General features: G+C 34.5%; 1 protein-coding gene across 4 annotated transcripts in view; it reads right to left on the minus strand.

Moving 5' to 3' along the window:
• PKN2 (protein kinase N2) overlaps positions 1-15,896 on the minus strand; it is a 129,645-nt gene that overhangs the window by 69,011 nt on the left and 44,738 nt on the right. For all 4 annotated transcript variants that reach the window (XM_047083681.1, XM_047083679.1, XM_047083680.1 and 1 more), the window contains exon 2: positions 12,739-13,039. In XM_047083681.1, the coding sequence (XP_046939637.1) occupies positions 12,739-13,039 (301 nt within the window). The remainder of the gene's footprint in view (positions 1-12,738; positions 13,040-15,896) is intronic.

Below are 15,896 nucleotides of genomic sequence, written 5' to 3' on the forward strand. Positions count from 1 at the left end.
ATGATTCAAAGACATTATGTGAACAGATAATGACAAATTTTTCAGAACTTATAAAAATATCAATCCATAAATTCAAGCTATTCAATCAACTTCAGACAGAAATATACAGAGGAAAAGAGTCCACACATGGACACATCATGGTAAAACTTCAAAAAATCAAAGACAAAGAGAAAATCTTAAGAGCAGCCAAGGAAAGGGTACTTTTAAGGAGATACTGTAGATTAACAACAGACTTTTCAAAAATAGTAATGAAAGCTAGAAGAAGACAGAATGACAGTTTCCTTACAAGATACAATTATCAAGCTTATATTGCAAACTCCGTGAAAATACCTTTCAAGAATAAAGAAAAAATTAAAGACTACCAAGATGGAAAAATGTCACAACTATAAACTCTTAAAAAGAAAACTCTAAAAGTGATTAGAAATAGGTATATCAAAAGAAAAATAAGGAATGAAGAGCACAGAAAATGGTTTACTGCGAGAAACCTTAAATGACCACTATATATCAATCAATAATAAAGTCATGTAAAGGTTTCAAGAAGCTAGAATAAAAAACTAGGCATTTAAGGCCTTTGAATTGTATGGAGATGGGAAAGAACAGTGATTAACACTACAGTCTCTGATAAGAATGCATTTTGTACTGTCTAAATTAACTAAAATTTCCAAAATAATTGACTCATGTTTCAAAATACTATAAAAATGGCAAGAAAGAAGAAACGCTGAAAGCACAAAATATAAACCCAAATATATCAGTAATTATTTAAATATAATGGACCAAATGATCTAGGTAAAAGACAAAGACTTTAGACTGATTAAAAGATTTGTCTAGGTAAAAATGAGTAAAATTAAACTCAACTATATGTATTATTTACAAGAGACATATCTAAAACTTGGGGCGCCTGGGTGGCGCAGTCGGTTAAGCGTCCGACTTCAGCCAGGTCACGATCTCGCGGTCCGTGAGTTCGAGCCCTGCGTCAGGCTCTGGGCTGATGGCTCGGAGCCTGGAGCCTGTTTCCGATTCTGTGTCTCCCTCTCTCTCTGCCCCTCCCCCGTTCATGCTCTGTCTCTCTCTGTCCCAAAAATAAATAAAAACGGAGAAAAAAAAAATTAAAACATAGTAATACAGAAAAGTTGAAAGTAAAAGACTAGAAAAAAATATTCAATCAATAATCCCAACCCCCAAACTATATTTACAACAGACAAAAGATACTTTTCAGGCACAAAAATAATTGAAGATAAGAAAGTCATTTCACAATGATAAAAAGTTCAATTCATCATAAAGACCAATCAATCCTAATTAGTGGGTGCTCAATAACATGGACACAAAAGAAAGTAAAACTGACAGAATTCAAAAGAAAACAGCAATTTCACATTCCATTAAATATTAACAGTGTTTTTAGTAATTAATAGAATAAGCAGACACAAATCCAGTAAGGATGCAGATTTTAACACTACAACTAAATGCTTAACCTATAAACATACTAAGGATAACACGCAACAACTGGAGAATGTGCGTTATTTTTTTGGCACACACAGAACATAAAACAAGTATCAGCACAAGGCACTACAGTAAAATTTAAAAAAAAATCAATAAATAAAGGATAACTGGGAAGTCCTCATGTTTAATAAGAAACAACACTTTAAAAAATTATTTATTTACTTTTGAGAGAGACCACATGCAAGCAGGAGAGGGGCAGAGAGAAAAGGGGAAAGAGAATCCCAAGGAGGCTCCACGTAGAGCCTGGCGTGGTGCTGGATTTCCCAAACCCGGAAATCATGACCTGAGCTAAAGTCAAGAGTCGGATGCTTAACCGCCTGAGCCACCCAGGCACCCCTCACACTTTTTTTAAGAGAGTGTGTGTGCAGCCAGGTACCCCAAGAAATGCACTTTTAACCAGTTCATGAGACCACAAAGACATAATGAAAATGAGAAAATATTTCAGGGGTGTGTGGATGGTGCAGTTGGTTAAGTATCCAACTCTTGATTTCGGCTCAGTTCATTACCTCATGGTCGTGGGATCAAGTCCCATGTGGGGCTCCACACTGAGCATGAAGCCTGCTTGAGATTCTCTCTCTCCCTTTCCCTCTGCCTCTGCCCCTCCCCTACTTGTAGGTGCAGTCTCTTTCTCAAGAAAAAAAAAGAAAGAAAAAGAAAAAGAAAAAATATTTCAAACTCATTAAAAACTTTAGGTGATATCGGCATCATGGTGTCACAGATGTTCCTCCTTTTTGTCTTTCTTTTGTAACAATAAATTACACATCCATCTATGTGGAATTTGTGGTATCTAGCATCATAGGCCAAAGGACCTGGGGGCCATCTTATCCACATTAGCATCCAGTAATAGGCAGACAAATCTTGGTAACCCAAAGAGAATCAAAGACTTAAACATAAGACCTGATACCATAAAACTCTTAGAAGAAAATGTAGGAAAGAGCCCTCAACAATAGCCATGACAATAGTTTTTTGGATATAACACCAAAAGCACAAGCAACAAAAGCAAAAATAACTTCAATCCACATCAAACTAAAAAGTTTCTGCACAGCAAAAAACAATTAACAAAATGAAAAGCAACATACAGAATGGGAGAAAATGTTTGCAAATTATCTAATAAAGGGTTAATATCCAAAATACATAAAGAACCCACACAATGCAATAGTAAAAAGGAGAAAAGTCTGATTAAAAAGTGGGTAGAGGAACTAAATTTTTTTTTTCCCCCCGGAAGAAAGCATTCAATCATCAAGAAGACAAGAGGTAATGAGTGTCCTCAAGGCTATGGAGATACAGGAACCCTTGTACACTGGTGGTGAGAATGTAAATTGGTACAGCCATTATGAAAAAGTATGAAGGTTCCACAAAAAATTAAAAATAGAACTACCATATGATTCAGTAATCCCACTCCTGGGTATATATTTAAAGGAAATTATACTCACAATAGCCAAGATATGGGAAAAAAATCCCCTAAGGATCCATCAATAGTAGTATGGATAAAGAAGACACAGGGTGTGTATGTTTGTATTTATACACACACACAATGGAATATGTATTATTCAGCTATTTATGACAACATGGATGGACCTTGAGGACATAATGCTGAATGGGGTAAGACAGATAATATGTATATTATCCCTTCTATATGGAATCTAAAGAAGCCAAGATGTGACAAAACAGAAAGTAGAATGGTGGTTACAAGATGCTGGAGGGTGTGAAAATTGAGGACATGTCTTTAAGGGTACAAACGTGGAACTGGTAAATAGGTCCTGGAGATCCAATGCACAGCAGAGACTAGATTTTAATTGTTCCCACCACATAAAAGATGATAATGATGTGACTTGATAAAGGTGTCAGCTAATGCTAGGGTGATAATAATATTACAATATATAATGTATCAAACCAACATGCTGTATCCCTTAAACTTACAAAATGTTACATGTAAATTATATATCAATGAAAATGAATTTAAAAATTTACATATGGAAACTTCTATGATGCAACCAAGCAATACTGAGAGGATTATTCATAAGCCCTGAACACATATATTAGAAAAGAGAATAAATTTAAGATGCTAAGCATCTGTCAAGTTAGTTTTTTTTTTCAGTTTATTTATTTATTTTGAGAGAGAGAGAGCAAACAGGGTAGGGGCAGAGAGAGAGGGGGAGAGAGATCCCTGTGTATCGTCAGAGAGCCCGATGTGGGGCTCGAACTCATCACGAACCATGAGATCATGACCTGACCCAAAATCAAGAGTCGGAGGCTTAACCAACTGAGCCACCCAGGCACTCCTCAAGTTAGTTAAAAAAAAAAAAAAAAAAAAAAAAAAAAAAAATCCATGTAATTCCAAAGAGAACAGGAGAAAGGAAGTATTAAGGTCAGAGCAGAGATTAACAAAATAAAATACACAAAAGAAAGGATCAGTAAAGTGTGTGTGTGTGTGTGCGTGCATGCGCGTGCGTGAGAGGGGGGTAGGTGTGAAGGGGGCATATTGATAATATGGGAAATCTCAGAAAAGTGATCAAAGAAGAAAAATGGAGAACATACCAATATTATCAATGAATGAGGGAATGTTACTATAGATAAATGTGGACTTTAAATGAGTAACAGATTTTATAAATTTTGTCAATAAATTTGAAAATTAAATGGACATCTTAAGAAACTAATGTCACCAAAATTAAGTTAAAAAAGGATAACAATTACCTATAAAATTCAAAGTGCTATGAAACACCTTAAACTAAAACGTTAGAAAATATTTGCAATCTGTAAGTACCTGACGCTATAGACTGACTAACTTCATACTCCATCTTCAATCTCCTTCTCTCTTGCTTAAAATAAGAGGCAAGGGGGAAAATAAAACAAAATTTCTCAGTCTCACTTGCAGTTGGGGGTTAGGAAGAAGGCAGTGCATGTTGCATGTGACCCAATCCTACTGCAGATACAAGTATCACATCTGTAGGTTTATTTTTCTGAGAATGGTTTTGCTTTTCTGATAAAAAGAGACTTGCTAAGCTTTCATCATCCTGGTGGAATAAAACTTGGATTTTAATAAGAGCTCAAGAAAAGGCTGTGAGGTAATCCTACAAAGCGGGCAATCAGATCAGAAGAAACCTAAAAACAGAAAGCTCAAAAAGTGCCATCCATAATGGCTGAATTATTTGTTGACTTGTCTTTGGCTTGGGATGACTGTGGGGAAGGAGAATGGATATTCTTTAAAAATTCCTACTGCTCTCGGGGCGCTTGTGTGGCTCAGCCAGTTAAGCATCTGACTTCGGCTCAGGTCATGATCTCACAGCTCATGAGTTCGAGCCTTGTGTCTGTGCTGACAGCTTGGAGCCTGGAGCCTGCTTTAGACTGTGTCCCTCTCTCGCTCTGCCCTTTCCCTGCTCATGCTCTGTCTCTCTCAAGAATAAATAAACACTAAAAAAAAAATTAAAAAAATTCCTACTGCTCTCACATAGGCCTGATGCAGGAAATCATATCATCTATGTGGCCACCAAAAAGTTAGTTTAAATTTATTTTAATTGGCCTCAGGTTGATAATGCTTCTAGGCATCTTACCAAAAATATGCAAATCTTCTTTTAAAAAAATGCATTTTAAATCCAGACTTAAAAGAATTCCCACAGATAAAGTTCCAGTGAAAATGTGCACACAATTAGAAATCACAAAGCTCAGGTAGAAAAAAATTCACCACTAGTGAGAACACTACACTGTAATGTGGCAAAAATTTCACTTATTATCATTATTTTCTACCACATGTGAAAAAGTGTATCTAATAGGTAAAACTAAATACAAAGGATATCAAAAGAATGACCAGGACAAGAGACTGTAAAATATTAACAAAACAGAACTTCTAGTATTAAAAATTATATAACAGAAATTAGAAATACAATATATGTGAAAAAGAGCAAGCTGGTCACAGGTAAAAAGAATATTGGAGAAATGGAGAGGATTTGAAGAAATTGTCAATGCATCTAATTGGAGTTCTAAAATGAAAGAGTTGAGAGTATATAGGAGATGCAATATTCAAATAAAAAACAAGGGCTAAGAATTTCCCATAATTGATGAAATATATAATCTTAGATTCAGGAAACCTAACAAATCCTAAGCAAATCAAATAAAAGGAAATCTACACCATTTTATTAAAAAAGCAGAACACTGCAGACAAATATTATCTTAAGAAAAGCTAGGGAAGTATCTTTTTAAAGTGTATACCTTCAGGACGAAAAAGAAACAAAATAATTCTAGAAGGAAGGTCTAAAAAGCATGAGGAAATGGTGGACAAGAAAATGATAAACATATGGGTAATTATAAACCAACAATGACTATATGAAACAATAATTTCATCTAATTTGTGGAACTGAAGATAAAATGATAGAACTAGAATATGGACAACAATGGCATATAAGTTAAGTGTAGTTAAGCAGACTGGATTTAAAGTATTCTAAGTTTGTTGTGTGGTGTGAAAAGAGGGTATCCCATTCACAGTCTAGCTGACAAACAGAAACCACACTAGATATTTTGAACAAAGGGAATTTAATACAGGGAACTGGTTACATCATAAATATCTAGATATTATGCAAAGGAGGAGGGACAAAACAGTGATAAAATTAAAGAGTTTAGTCAGGTGTACTGCTTTGGAAGTCACCAGAAAATATGATGTAGTTAAAATGTCCCTAGGGAGGAGATTTTCCAGAGCCAGAATGAGGAGTAAAAACAATTTGTTAGTAATTTCACCAACAACGTTTAGAGCAAAAGATACGCTGTTTTTGGAGCTTTTAGTATTTTCTCCAAAACCACAACTGAGCAGTTGGCTTCCAAGATGAATTAGAGTTCTAGAACATAGGAACAATCCATATCCTTAGAAGGCTCCTGATTACTTAAGGTCCAGCCTTAAACTGGCTCCTTCATTTGGAGGTATATAGTAACACAGCTGACCCTGAGTCTTCCCAACCCCAAGAAAGCTTCCTCAGACTTTATCTACATCCAACAAGAGGTTTCATGTTCAGAATTAGAAGAGCTTAGGTGCTCATAACTGACCTTTCGTCAAGCTATTAAAATGCCTTATTCACAAAACACCCTAGAAAGGGCATATATAGTCTATCCTCCAGGTTTTACAAATGAGAAAAACAAGACTTAGAGGGGATGCAAGTGGTGTACAACCATACAACTATATAATGGTCCAACTTAGATGAGATCTCAGATCATATAACCTTTGATCTTTATTTTATACACAGCTGATGCCCAGTGATCAATATTCATTAACTGGTACTTAGATGGCCAGGATGGCTGATTATGGAATAAGTCTATTTACTTATTGCATTAAAAAAGATAGCACGAGGGAATACTGTTGAAACAAACCTAGCCAAATCTAAATTAATAAAAGTAGTAGTATGCTGAAGCACTCTATCTCCCTCACAAACTTCCATCTCAAGTCTTAGCTACTGTTCACTCACCATCATTCTGGTATTTACCTGGTATTTATAAACTGATATTTTAAGAATAAACTGCTCCAGAATCTTGCCATGTGTTACAGTTATATTAACTGTTTGTATTTCCCCCCAAAGCCAGCTTTTTTATTTAAACAAAATGGCTCACCTTATATAGCCATCTCAACATGCTCAGACTATAGGAATGCTCATGTATTATTAATGGATGCTTAATCAGTTATTTTGTGTACTCAGGATGGCCTCTGTCATATGTCATCAACTAAAGTAATGTCGCTAAGAACTTTTTTTTTTTTTTGAAGTTTCCTTTCTTTTTTTTTTTTTTAAGTTTATTTTATTTTGAGAGAGGGAGTGGAGGGGCAGAGAGAGAAGGAGTGAGAATCCCAAGCAGGTTCCATGCTGTCAGCCCAGAGCCTGACATGGGGCTTGAACTCACAAATGTGAGATCACGACCTAAGCCGACATCAAGAGTCAGATGCTTTTAACCAACTGAGCCACTCAGGCACCCTGCTGAGAAATTCTGTAACTAGTACAATCTCTGGTTTAGCTTTCTTAATATTTTATAAAAATAGCATGGATAAGATTGTGGGCTGTAACATTTTTTTTGTTTAAGCTGAAATAAACAACGTAGGCATGAAAAATTTCAGAACTGCTTGTACCTGTTATATTACATCTTAATGTCTGAAAACTGTCCTTGTATTGCCTGGTAGAGAAGACTTCTTCATTCTGTACATAACTCTGTACCTAGGGCATGCACAGTTCTTTCATAAATTCTCCTTAAGATAGTGCTACCTTATTTTTCTTCTTTCCTACCTCTGACAACAATAATGTGTGCCATCAACCACTATACATCTGTTGGACTGGTTAAAAAATATATTAACAATACCAAGAGCCAGAGAGGATGTGGAACAACCAGAGCTCTCATATATTCCTGATGAGAATGAAAAATGGTATAGCCACTCTGGAAAAGATTTTGGCAGTTTCTTATAATGTTAAACATACTCTAACACATGATGTAGCAATCACACTCTTCAGTATTTACTAAAGTGAATAACATGTTCACACAAAAATCTATTAACAGGTAGATACAGCAGCCTTACTGATAATTAACAAAAACTGGAAAACTACCCTGATGTTCTTGGTTAATGGATAAACAAATTGTGGTATATCTATACAATGGACTTACTACTCAGCAATAAAAAAGGATGAATTCTTGATAAATGCAAGAACCTGGATGAATCTCAAAATGCAATATGCTGAGTGAAAGAAGTCAGTCGCAAAAGATTATACACTTTACGACTCCATTGGTAGGACATTCTTGAAAAGCAAACTATATGGAGGAGGGGAAGGAAAAAAACAAAAAAAAGAGGTCACAGTGGGAGAGAGCCAAAGCATAAGAGACCCTTAAAAACTGAGAACAAACTGAGGGCTGATGGGGGGTGGGAGGGAGGAGAGGGTGGGTATGGGTATTGAGGAGGGCACCTTTTGGGATGAGCACTGGGTGTTGTACGGAAACCAATTTGACAATAAATTTCAATCAATCAATCAATCAATCAATCAATCAATAAATAAGAAAACTATAGTGATAGAGAACAGACCAGTGGTTGCCAAGGAATATGGAATGAGGAGAGGGTGTGACTCCAAAGAAACAACACTGTTCCTTTTTCTGATTATGGTGGTTAGATAAACCTAGCGTATATTAAAATTTATGAAATGGTATACCAAAAAAGAATCAATGTTACTGTGTATTAGTTTTTTTTTTTTTTTAAGTGTATCATTAAAGAATTCAAAGGTTAGGAATCTATGAGTCATGTAATCTCATGATTTTAAAGATGAGGAAAGAAATCCAGGGGTGTTATAAGTGACTTGCTAACTACTCAATGGCAATCCTTTCCTTAAGAATCCAAAATTTAATACAAAGTATGTTTATCTCAAAATGAGAAATTCAGTGAGAAATAAAAAATATGTAGAATCACATAACAAATCAGGCTACATATTTCACACTTATATTTAATACATATAAAAGTCAATTACAATTTCTATGCCATACTTAGGTAGACAGGTCAAGAATTAAAAAAAATTAAATTTTTACTTCTATTCAAGAAACACTTCATAAACTTCATTTGGAAAGAAAACTCCTTTAATATAGTTATTATCTCCAGAATTGAGAGGAATTTCTGAAGTTAACTCTAAAAAAACTCCAACATTATTGTTTCTATACAAATCAGTATTTCCCTTCTGGATCTTCTAGATATTAAAGAAAATATCCATTACTTTTTTTTTTTTTAATTTTTTTTTCAACGTTTTTATTTTATTTTTGGGACAGAGAGAGACAGAGCATGAACGGGGGAGGGGCAGAGAGAGAGGGAGACACAGAATCGGAAACAGGCTCCAGGCTCCGAGCCATCAGCCCAGAGCCTGACGCAGGGCTCGAACTCACGGACCGCGAGATCGTGACCTGGCTGAAGTCGGACGCCTAACCGACTGTGCCACCCAGGTGCCCCATAATATCCATTACTTTAATAGGTAAAAATCAGTCTAAGTTTGGTGAAGTATGAGAAGATGGAAATGGGAAGAGCTATAAGAAAAGGAAATAAGATGAAAACGGGCTTATACTATACAAATTACCAGCTATACTTCACAAAATATGAAATACATTCTTATCATCTTCTTTAGGGATAATACACAAAAGTGAAATATTCAAGATACTGGTTCTTTCCCAAATATTTCCTTTTGGAGTCTCAGGTGCCAACTAAGACTTAGGTTACCACTCCACTTGACAGAGATCCAATAATCTTTTTCTTAAGGTACATTCAACCTCATCTAATAGTATCTTTATAACTTCTATGTGGGCTAGTTCCAATGAGACTATCTTAAAGTATACAAAAGGTAAACAGTTATGGGCTTGAGGAAAACATCAAAAAAATTAATTTCTTGCTATTCCTAAGAATAAATGAACACTCAATATATTTTACCAATAACAGTCCCAAATGATCAGATCTTGATATTATAATATGCAATATTTCAGAGAGTTTTATAGTTAAGTCTTGAAGTTCATCTGATAAAACTCCTTATTTTACAAATAAAAAGCTAAAGATTAAGAGTTAATTATTTCAGAAGTAAAGTGAGAGCGGGCCTAATTAGGTACATAGTAATAATTGATATAATGCAGACTTAAATTATGTCCCTTTTCTTTGAGCATTAGGCTTACATACCTCTAAGATGAGAGTTATTAATATTAATAAACACTTGTTATTAATCCACATACTTTACAGGACTGAAAGCAAAGAACTACATTCTTGAATCTTCCTGTCAGACCTAATTAAAGTAAATGATTATGTTTACCTTAATATGCCATTTATTTTTTTTTAATTTTTTTTTTGATGTTTATTTATTTTTGAGACAGAGAGAGAGACAGAGCATGAACGGGGAGGAGCAGAGAGAGAGGGAGACACAGAATCGGAAGCAGACTCCAGGCTCTGAGCCATCAGCCCGGAGCCCGATGCGGGGCTTGAACTCACGGACCCTGAGATCGCGATATTGTGACCTGAGCCAAAGTCGGACGCTTAACCGACTGAGCCACCCAGGAGCCCCAATATGCAATTTAAAACACAGAAAATTTTATGGCAATCCGACCTAAATTTAATTTTGAACTACTTTTAATCCTGTCTTTTTTATTGTTTTTTACTGCTATTATATAAGTGATGATGGAAAAAGAAAAAAAAAACAACTTATTACCAAATTGTATGAATATGCCATTTGCAAAGAACAATTTTTTTAATAAACTCAAAGTCAGGGAAGGTTTCACAGCGATAACCAAATTGGCTTCTGAGAAAGGAAAAGAATTTGACAGTAGGACCTAAAGCTCATTTCTTTATATGAAACTCTAAGAAAGACAAACCTAAAGTTACAGACGATAGAACAGTGGCTGCTTAAAGCCAGGGATGCAGACTAGAGATTGAGAATTAATGTATACAAGACAACCAATGAAGTGATGGAAATCTTCAGGATCCACTGGTTGCAGTGACAGTTACCTAGGTACATACATCTGTTAAAACTCATCAAATCATATACTTAAACTATGCATTTTATCATATGTAGTTGATATTTCAGTAGAGTTAGTTTTTTTAAGAGGGACTGGGAAAACGAAATAGGCTATTCTTCATGTGGCAAAAACTCTTCAATGTTCCAATTACAAGGTAGTTATCAGTACTCTGTGAGGAAAAAAATGTTTTCTCTAAATAAACAGAGTTTAAAGCGCCAGGGCTGTTTCTTATTTTAGACCTCTCCTAAAGCAGTCTAATGGGCAAAAAATACAGAGCTCGGCAGAGTTCCAACAGAACAAGCTATTTCTAAGTTCATATGATATTGCTAAGAAAAGTATTTTCATAATATAAATTTCCATTTATATACAATTATTGAATGTGTGGGTAAGAGAATAATACTAGATGAGGAGTTGAAGAGTTCTTAGCTAACTTTGTTATTCTGGGGAAATTAATTCACATCATTGGTATGACTTCAATTCTAAAATAAGAAGACTGGTTTCTCTATGATTTCTGTTATTTTTAAGATTCAACTATTCTTACAAGGTTGAAATCTCTACATAGAGAGTCTCCAATGAAATTCCTAAAGTCCTAGATATTGAAACTCATACATTAAAATAAGTTTTATCAAGTACGCTGAATATCTGAAGTATTTTATGCAACTTTTTAGATTGCTAATTTGAGGTTCTTAGTCAAATTCATGTACTATTCAAATTCAATTTTGTTTATATCTGTTATTTCTTATTAACTAATCTCAGAGATTCTAAATTCTATGAATTTAGATAATAAATTCTAAATTCTCAGAGAATTATAAATTCTAAAATTTCTATGCAGTTGTATACATTACTGTAGATATACCACTCCTTTTCTCTGCCAATGAATACATTGAAGGTTACAGAGATTACAAACCTTGCTCAAAATACCATCTCTGCAAAGACAAACTATTAGACAAATGTGTCTTATATGATTTTTTTAATGTATAAAGCTTTAGGAAGAATGTATATATTGATAAATATTGATACAAATATAGAAATTTTTTTCAGGAAGGATATACAACAAAAAGTAATGCTACTTTTAGGGAAAGAGTTTAGGGTAGAGAGAGCTAGTTTTCTGTTTTTACTTTCTGTACCATTGAAAAATTTCCAACATGAACATTTGTTAACTCCACTGTTTAAAAATCTTAGGTTGAACTTATGGGTTAGATTTTCCTTTTATTTTCTATATTTAAGGAAAAAAAAGTAATGTTTGGTTTTTAAAATTTTCCTCTTCCTTTTCAAATGATATGCCTGTTGGCTTAGTTGTTAATTCAGTTGCTTCGAGCACAAAGAACAAAGGTCATAGGTTTGATTAATTACGTTTGCAAAGAATAAAAATATCCCTCGGTCACAGAATACATTTTTAACTTTAAAAGTCATCTGGCAAACTCGTGTTGCTGATCACAAGGATGAATCAGGTAAGAGCATGTGGTTGACTCAGTACAAAACATTAATCTTGGAAAAATAACTCTAAGTGATGTCTTACTGACAGAGGGTAAGAGAGTAGACAGCAAAGTTACTCATCTCTAAGTAAACGTTTCAATTTTCATATCCATCAAGCCACTGTACTTCTGAACAGAATATAAACAAGACTTTAACTATCAGAGAAAATACAGTCCCTGTACTTCCAGAAAAACTAAAAACTATTTTCACAAAGCTTACTAATTTCAAAGATGATATACTTATTAATGTACTATAAAAACATCAAATAAAATACATATATACCTGTAACATCTTCTGGATCTGATACAACAATATGTGCATTTAGTTCCTGTAGCTTGTGATGCAGTTCTTCTAATTTTTTATTTGATTTTTTCAAAATGTTGTCCACATAAGCCAAACTTTTTTTATCTGTTGTGACTTTCCTCAGATTTTCAGCTCCTTCTTTGATTTTCAGTTCTTTCCTTATTTCTCTCTTGATTCGATCCTTGATGTCATCCAATTTCTGTTGCACCATTGTATCTGAAAAGTCTAATTTTTGAACAGCACTCACATTCTCAGAAAATGGAAGACTCCGGGAATCTCCCTAGAGGAAAAAAAAAAAAAAAAAAACAACAAAAAACATACAAATGTGATAGTTTAGGAAAGTTAGCTGCTCAGTAAAATGTGCAGCATAAGAACAAAACTGTGTATTCAGTGATTCTTTATTAAATACATTATACCTAATTACATTTAATTCTTTTCTTAGTAAGCAAGAGACTAGTTACCTTTATTATTGCCATATAAGAGCCTAAGTTAAAAAACTCTGCCCACTCACTAAATAGCATTACCTGACAAATTTATATTAAAATAAACACATCTACACACAAAGGCATCTTAGGGTTGTATAAAGACAGTGGATTTCTGATATCCTATGAACCCAAATTAGACCCTAACACCTACACTATGAACCTTGAGCAAGCTACTTTTTTTAAACCTTTATTTATTTATTTTTTATTTTTTCTAATGTTCAGTTTGAGAGAGAGAGAGAGAGAGAGAGAGAGAGAGAGAGAGAGAGAGAGAATGATTGAGCAAGCAGGGAAGAGGCAGAGAGAGAGAGAGGGAGACAGAGAATCCCAAGCAGGTTGCACGCTGTCAGGGCGAAGCCTGATCTCATGAACTGCAAGATCATGACCTGAGCAGAAATCAAGAGTTGGACCGTTAATCGACTGAGCCACCCAGGCACCCCTTGAGCAGGTTATTTAACCTTTCAAATAAATATTCAGTTTAATAATCTGTAAAATCTACATAATATTGCCACCTTTCAGAGTTATTGTGATAATACAAAATATTTTATGTGTAGCTTCAAGCACAATTCTTGGCCCATTGTACAGTCACTCAATAAGTAAAAATTATTATTAAATTCCAAAGGTAAGATATAATTTTATTTGATCTTCTATTTAAAAAAAAAAAAAACTTAAACTAATAGTGGGGGCACCAGAGTAGCTTAGTCGGTTAAGCCTCCAACTCTTGATTTCAGCTCATGTGATGATTTCAGTTGTGAGGTTAAGCCCCACATAGGGCTCTCACAGAGGGGTTGGTGGTGGGGGGGTGGGAGGGGGGAGTCTGCTTGAGATTCTCTCTCTCCTTTTCTCTCTGCTTCTCCCCTGCTGGTACGTGCACGCACATGTGCTCTAACACACACACACACACACACACACACACACACACACACACACCAAACAAATATTGGCAAAAATAAAGTCATATCCTTATGATCACTTTTTGGATAATGAATTAAATGCATCAGGATTCAGATAGACTATATACAGAACTCTATATATTTCATGGCTAATCCCAATTGATAATGTGATTGACTACAAAAACCTCATTACCAGAAAATATGTCTCAATTATGTCTTACTGATAGAAGCTAAGACAATACACAGTACCAGTTATTCATCTTAACGTAAAAATCAGATTGGGTAAGTACATCTAATCTACAAACCAAAGTTATGCCCTAGCTATTTGTATATCATTTGCTATTTTAAATTCCATTACTCTAATACAACTGGTTTTTAAATTTTTAACTTCTGAAACATAAAACTTAGGGATAATGTTTACTTTGGGGAAGAGGTATTGAGTTTGTGGTTATAAAAGGTTATAAAAATGAGAAACATTTCACTATGCACCCTTACGTAGCTTTTGAACAGATGCAATTAATTAAAAAATTTTCCTTAATTTCTTTGAGAACTCATCATAACCATATAAATAAGTTCTATTTAAGTTACTAGGTACAAATACTTTTTACATCTAATTCTTAACCTCTAAAAACCAGGTTATCTTGCAGAATAATGAGTTAATATATGAGAAGATATGGGATCTTGGCTTTGGACCAAATTACCCTGTGCCAAAGGGCATACTATGCAAAGAATGTAGTTGATAAATCTGTTCTTAAGCTTTTTAGGTCCAAGAACCGCTTTGGAACTCTGACAAAAAACAGTAGGACAAAGAAAATTTCATGTTTGTATATATAATTTCCAGGTTCCATGGATCTGAGATTAAGAATTCCTAGGATAAGGGGCACCTGGGTGGATCAGTTGGTTAAATGTCCGACTCTTTCTTGGTTTTGGCTCAGGTCATGATCTTACTCACAGTTGTTGAGTTTGAGCCCTGCATCTGTCTCTGCATTGATGGCGTGGAGCCTGCTTGGGATTCTGTCTCCCTCTCTCTCTGCCCCTCCCCTGCTAGCTCTTTATCTTTCTCTCAAAATAAATAAATGAACTTAAAAAAAAAAAAGAATTCCTAGGATAAGTGATCTATACCTGATTGGCCTTAAATTTCTGATCCTCAACTATGTGGATACAGAATGATCTTGTATCTGGGTCAAAAAAAATGTCTACATTTTTCACTACTTATAATGGAATGTAAGTCCTATTATCCATTTATTCAGTTTCCAAAGCTGTGAATCTACCTTTGGCTGGTTATCAAAAACAATAGCATATTACTACTGTTAAAAAATAAAATGCCAAATTTCTGCTGTCTAGATTCAGGTAAAGTGGATTGAGGCAAACAATGCTCAGATGAAAAAGTTTAAGCTAACTTCATTTCTGTAGATATTTTTATTTCTATCCTCACAGACTTAGAAAATATGAACTGCTTTCACAAATTTGTGCTTTAATATTATGTACTAAGCTAGAGACTCCCTAAGTTTCTTGGCTCATGGTGACCTTAGTGCATCAGTAATTTTTACCATATGCCCCACAGGCCAAGAGAAATATGTAACAATTCTGTTTACTAAATACTAAGATCCTAATTACTTAATAGTTAAATTATGATAACTTAGTAGCTGATTGAAATAACACAAGTTGAAAGAAAACGTTACTCTTTTTTTTTTCTTTCTTTAATAACCACACTTATTAATGGACTGTGTCTGATGATTGGGTACCTTCACAATTTCTCAAC

The sequence above is a fragment of the Lynx rufus genome, unplaced genomic scaffold (genome assembly GCF_022079265.1).
Source record: "Lynx rufus isolate CCGP_SWC_20201006 ecotype Redwood Valley unplaced genomic scaffold, mLynRuf1.p SCAF_2, whole genome shotgun sequence".
In the NCBI taxonomy this organism is placed as follows: Eukaryota; Metazoa; Chordata; class Mammalia; order Carnivora; family Felidae; genus Lynx; species Lynx rufus.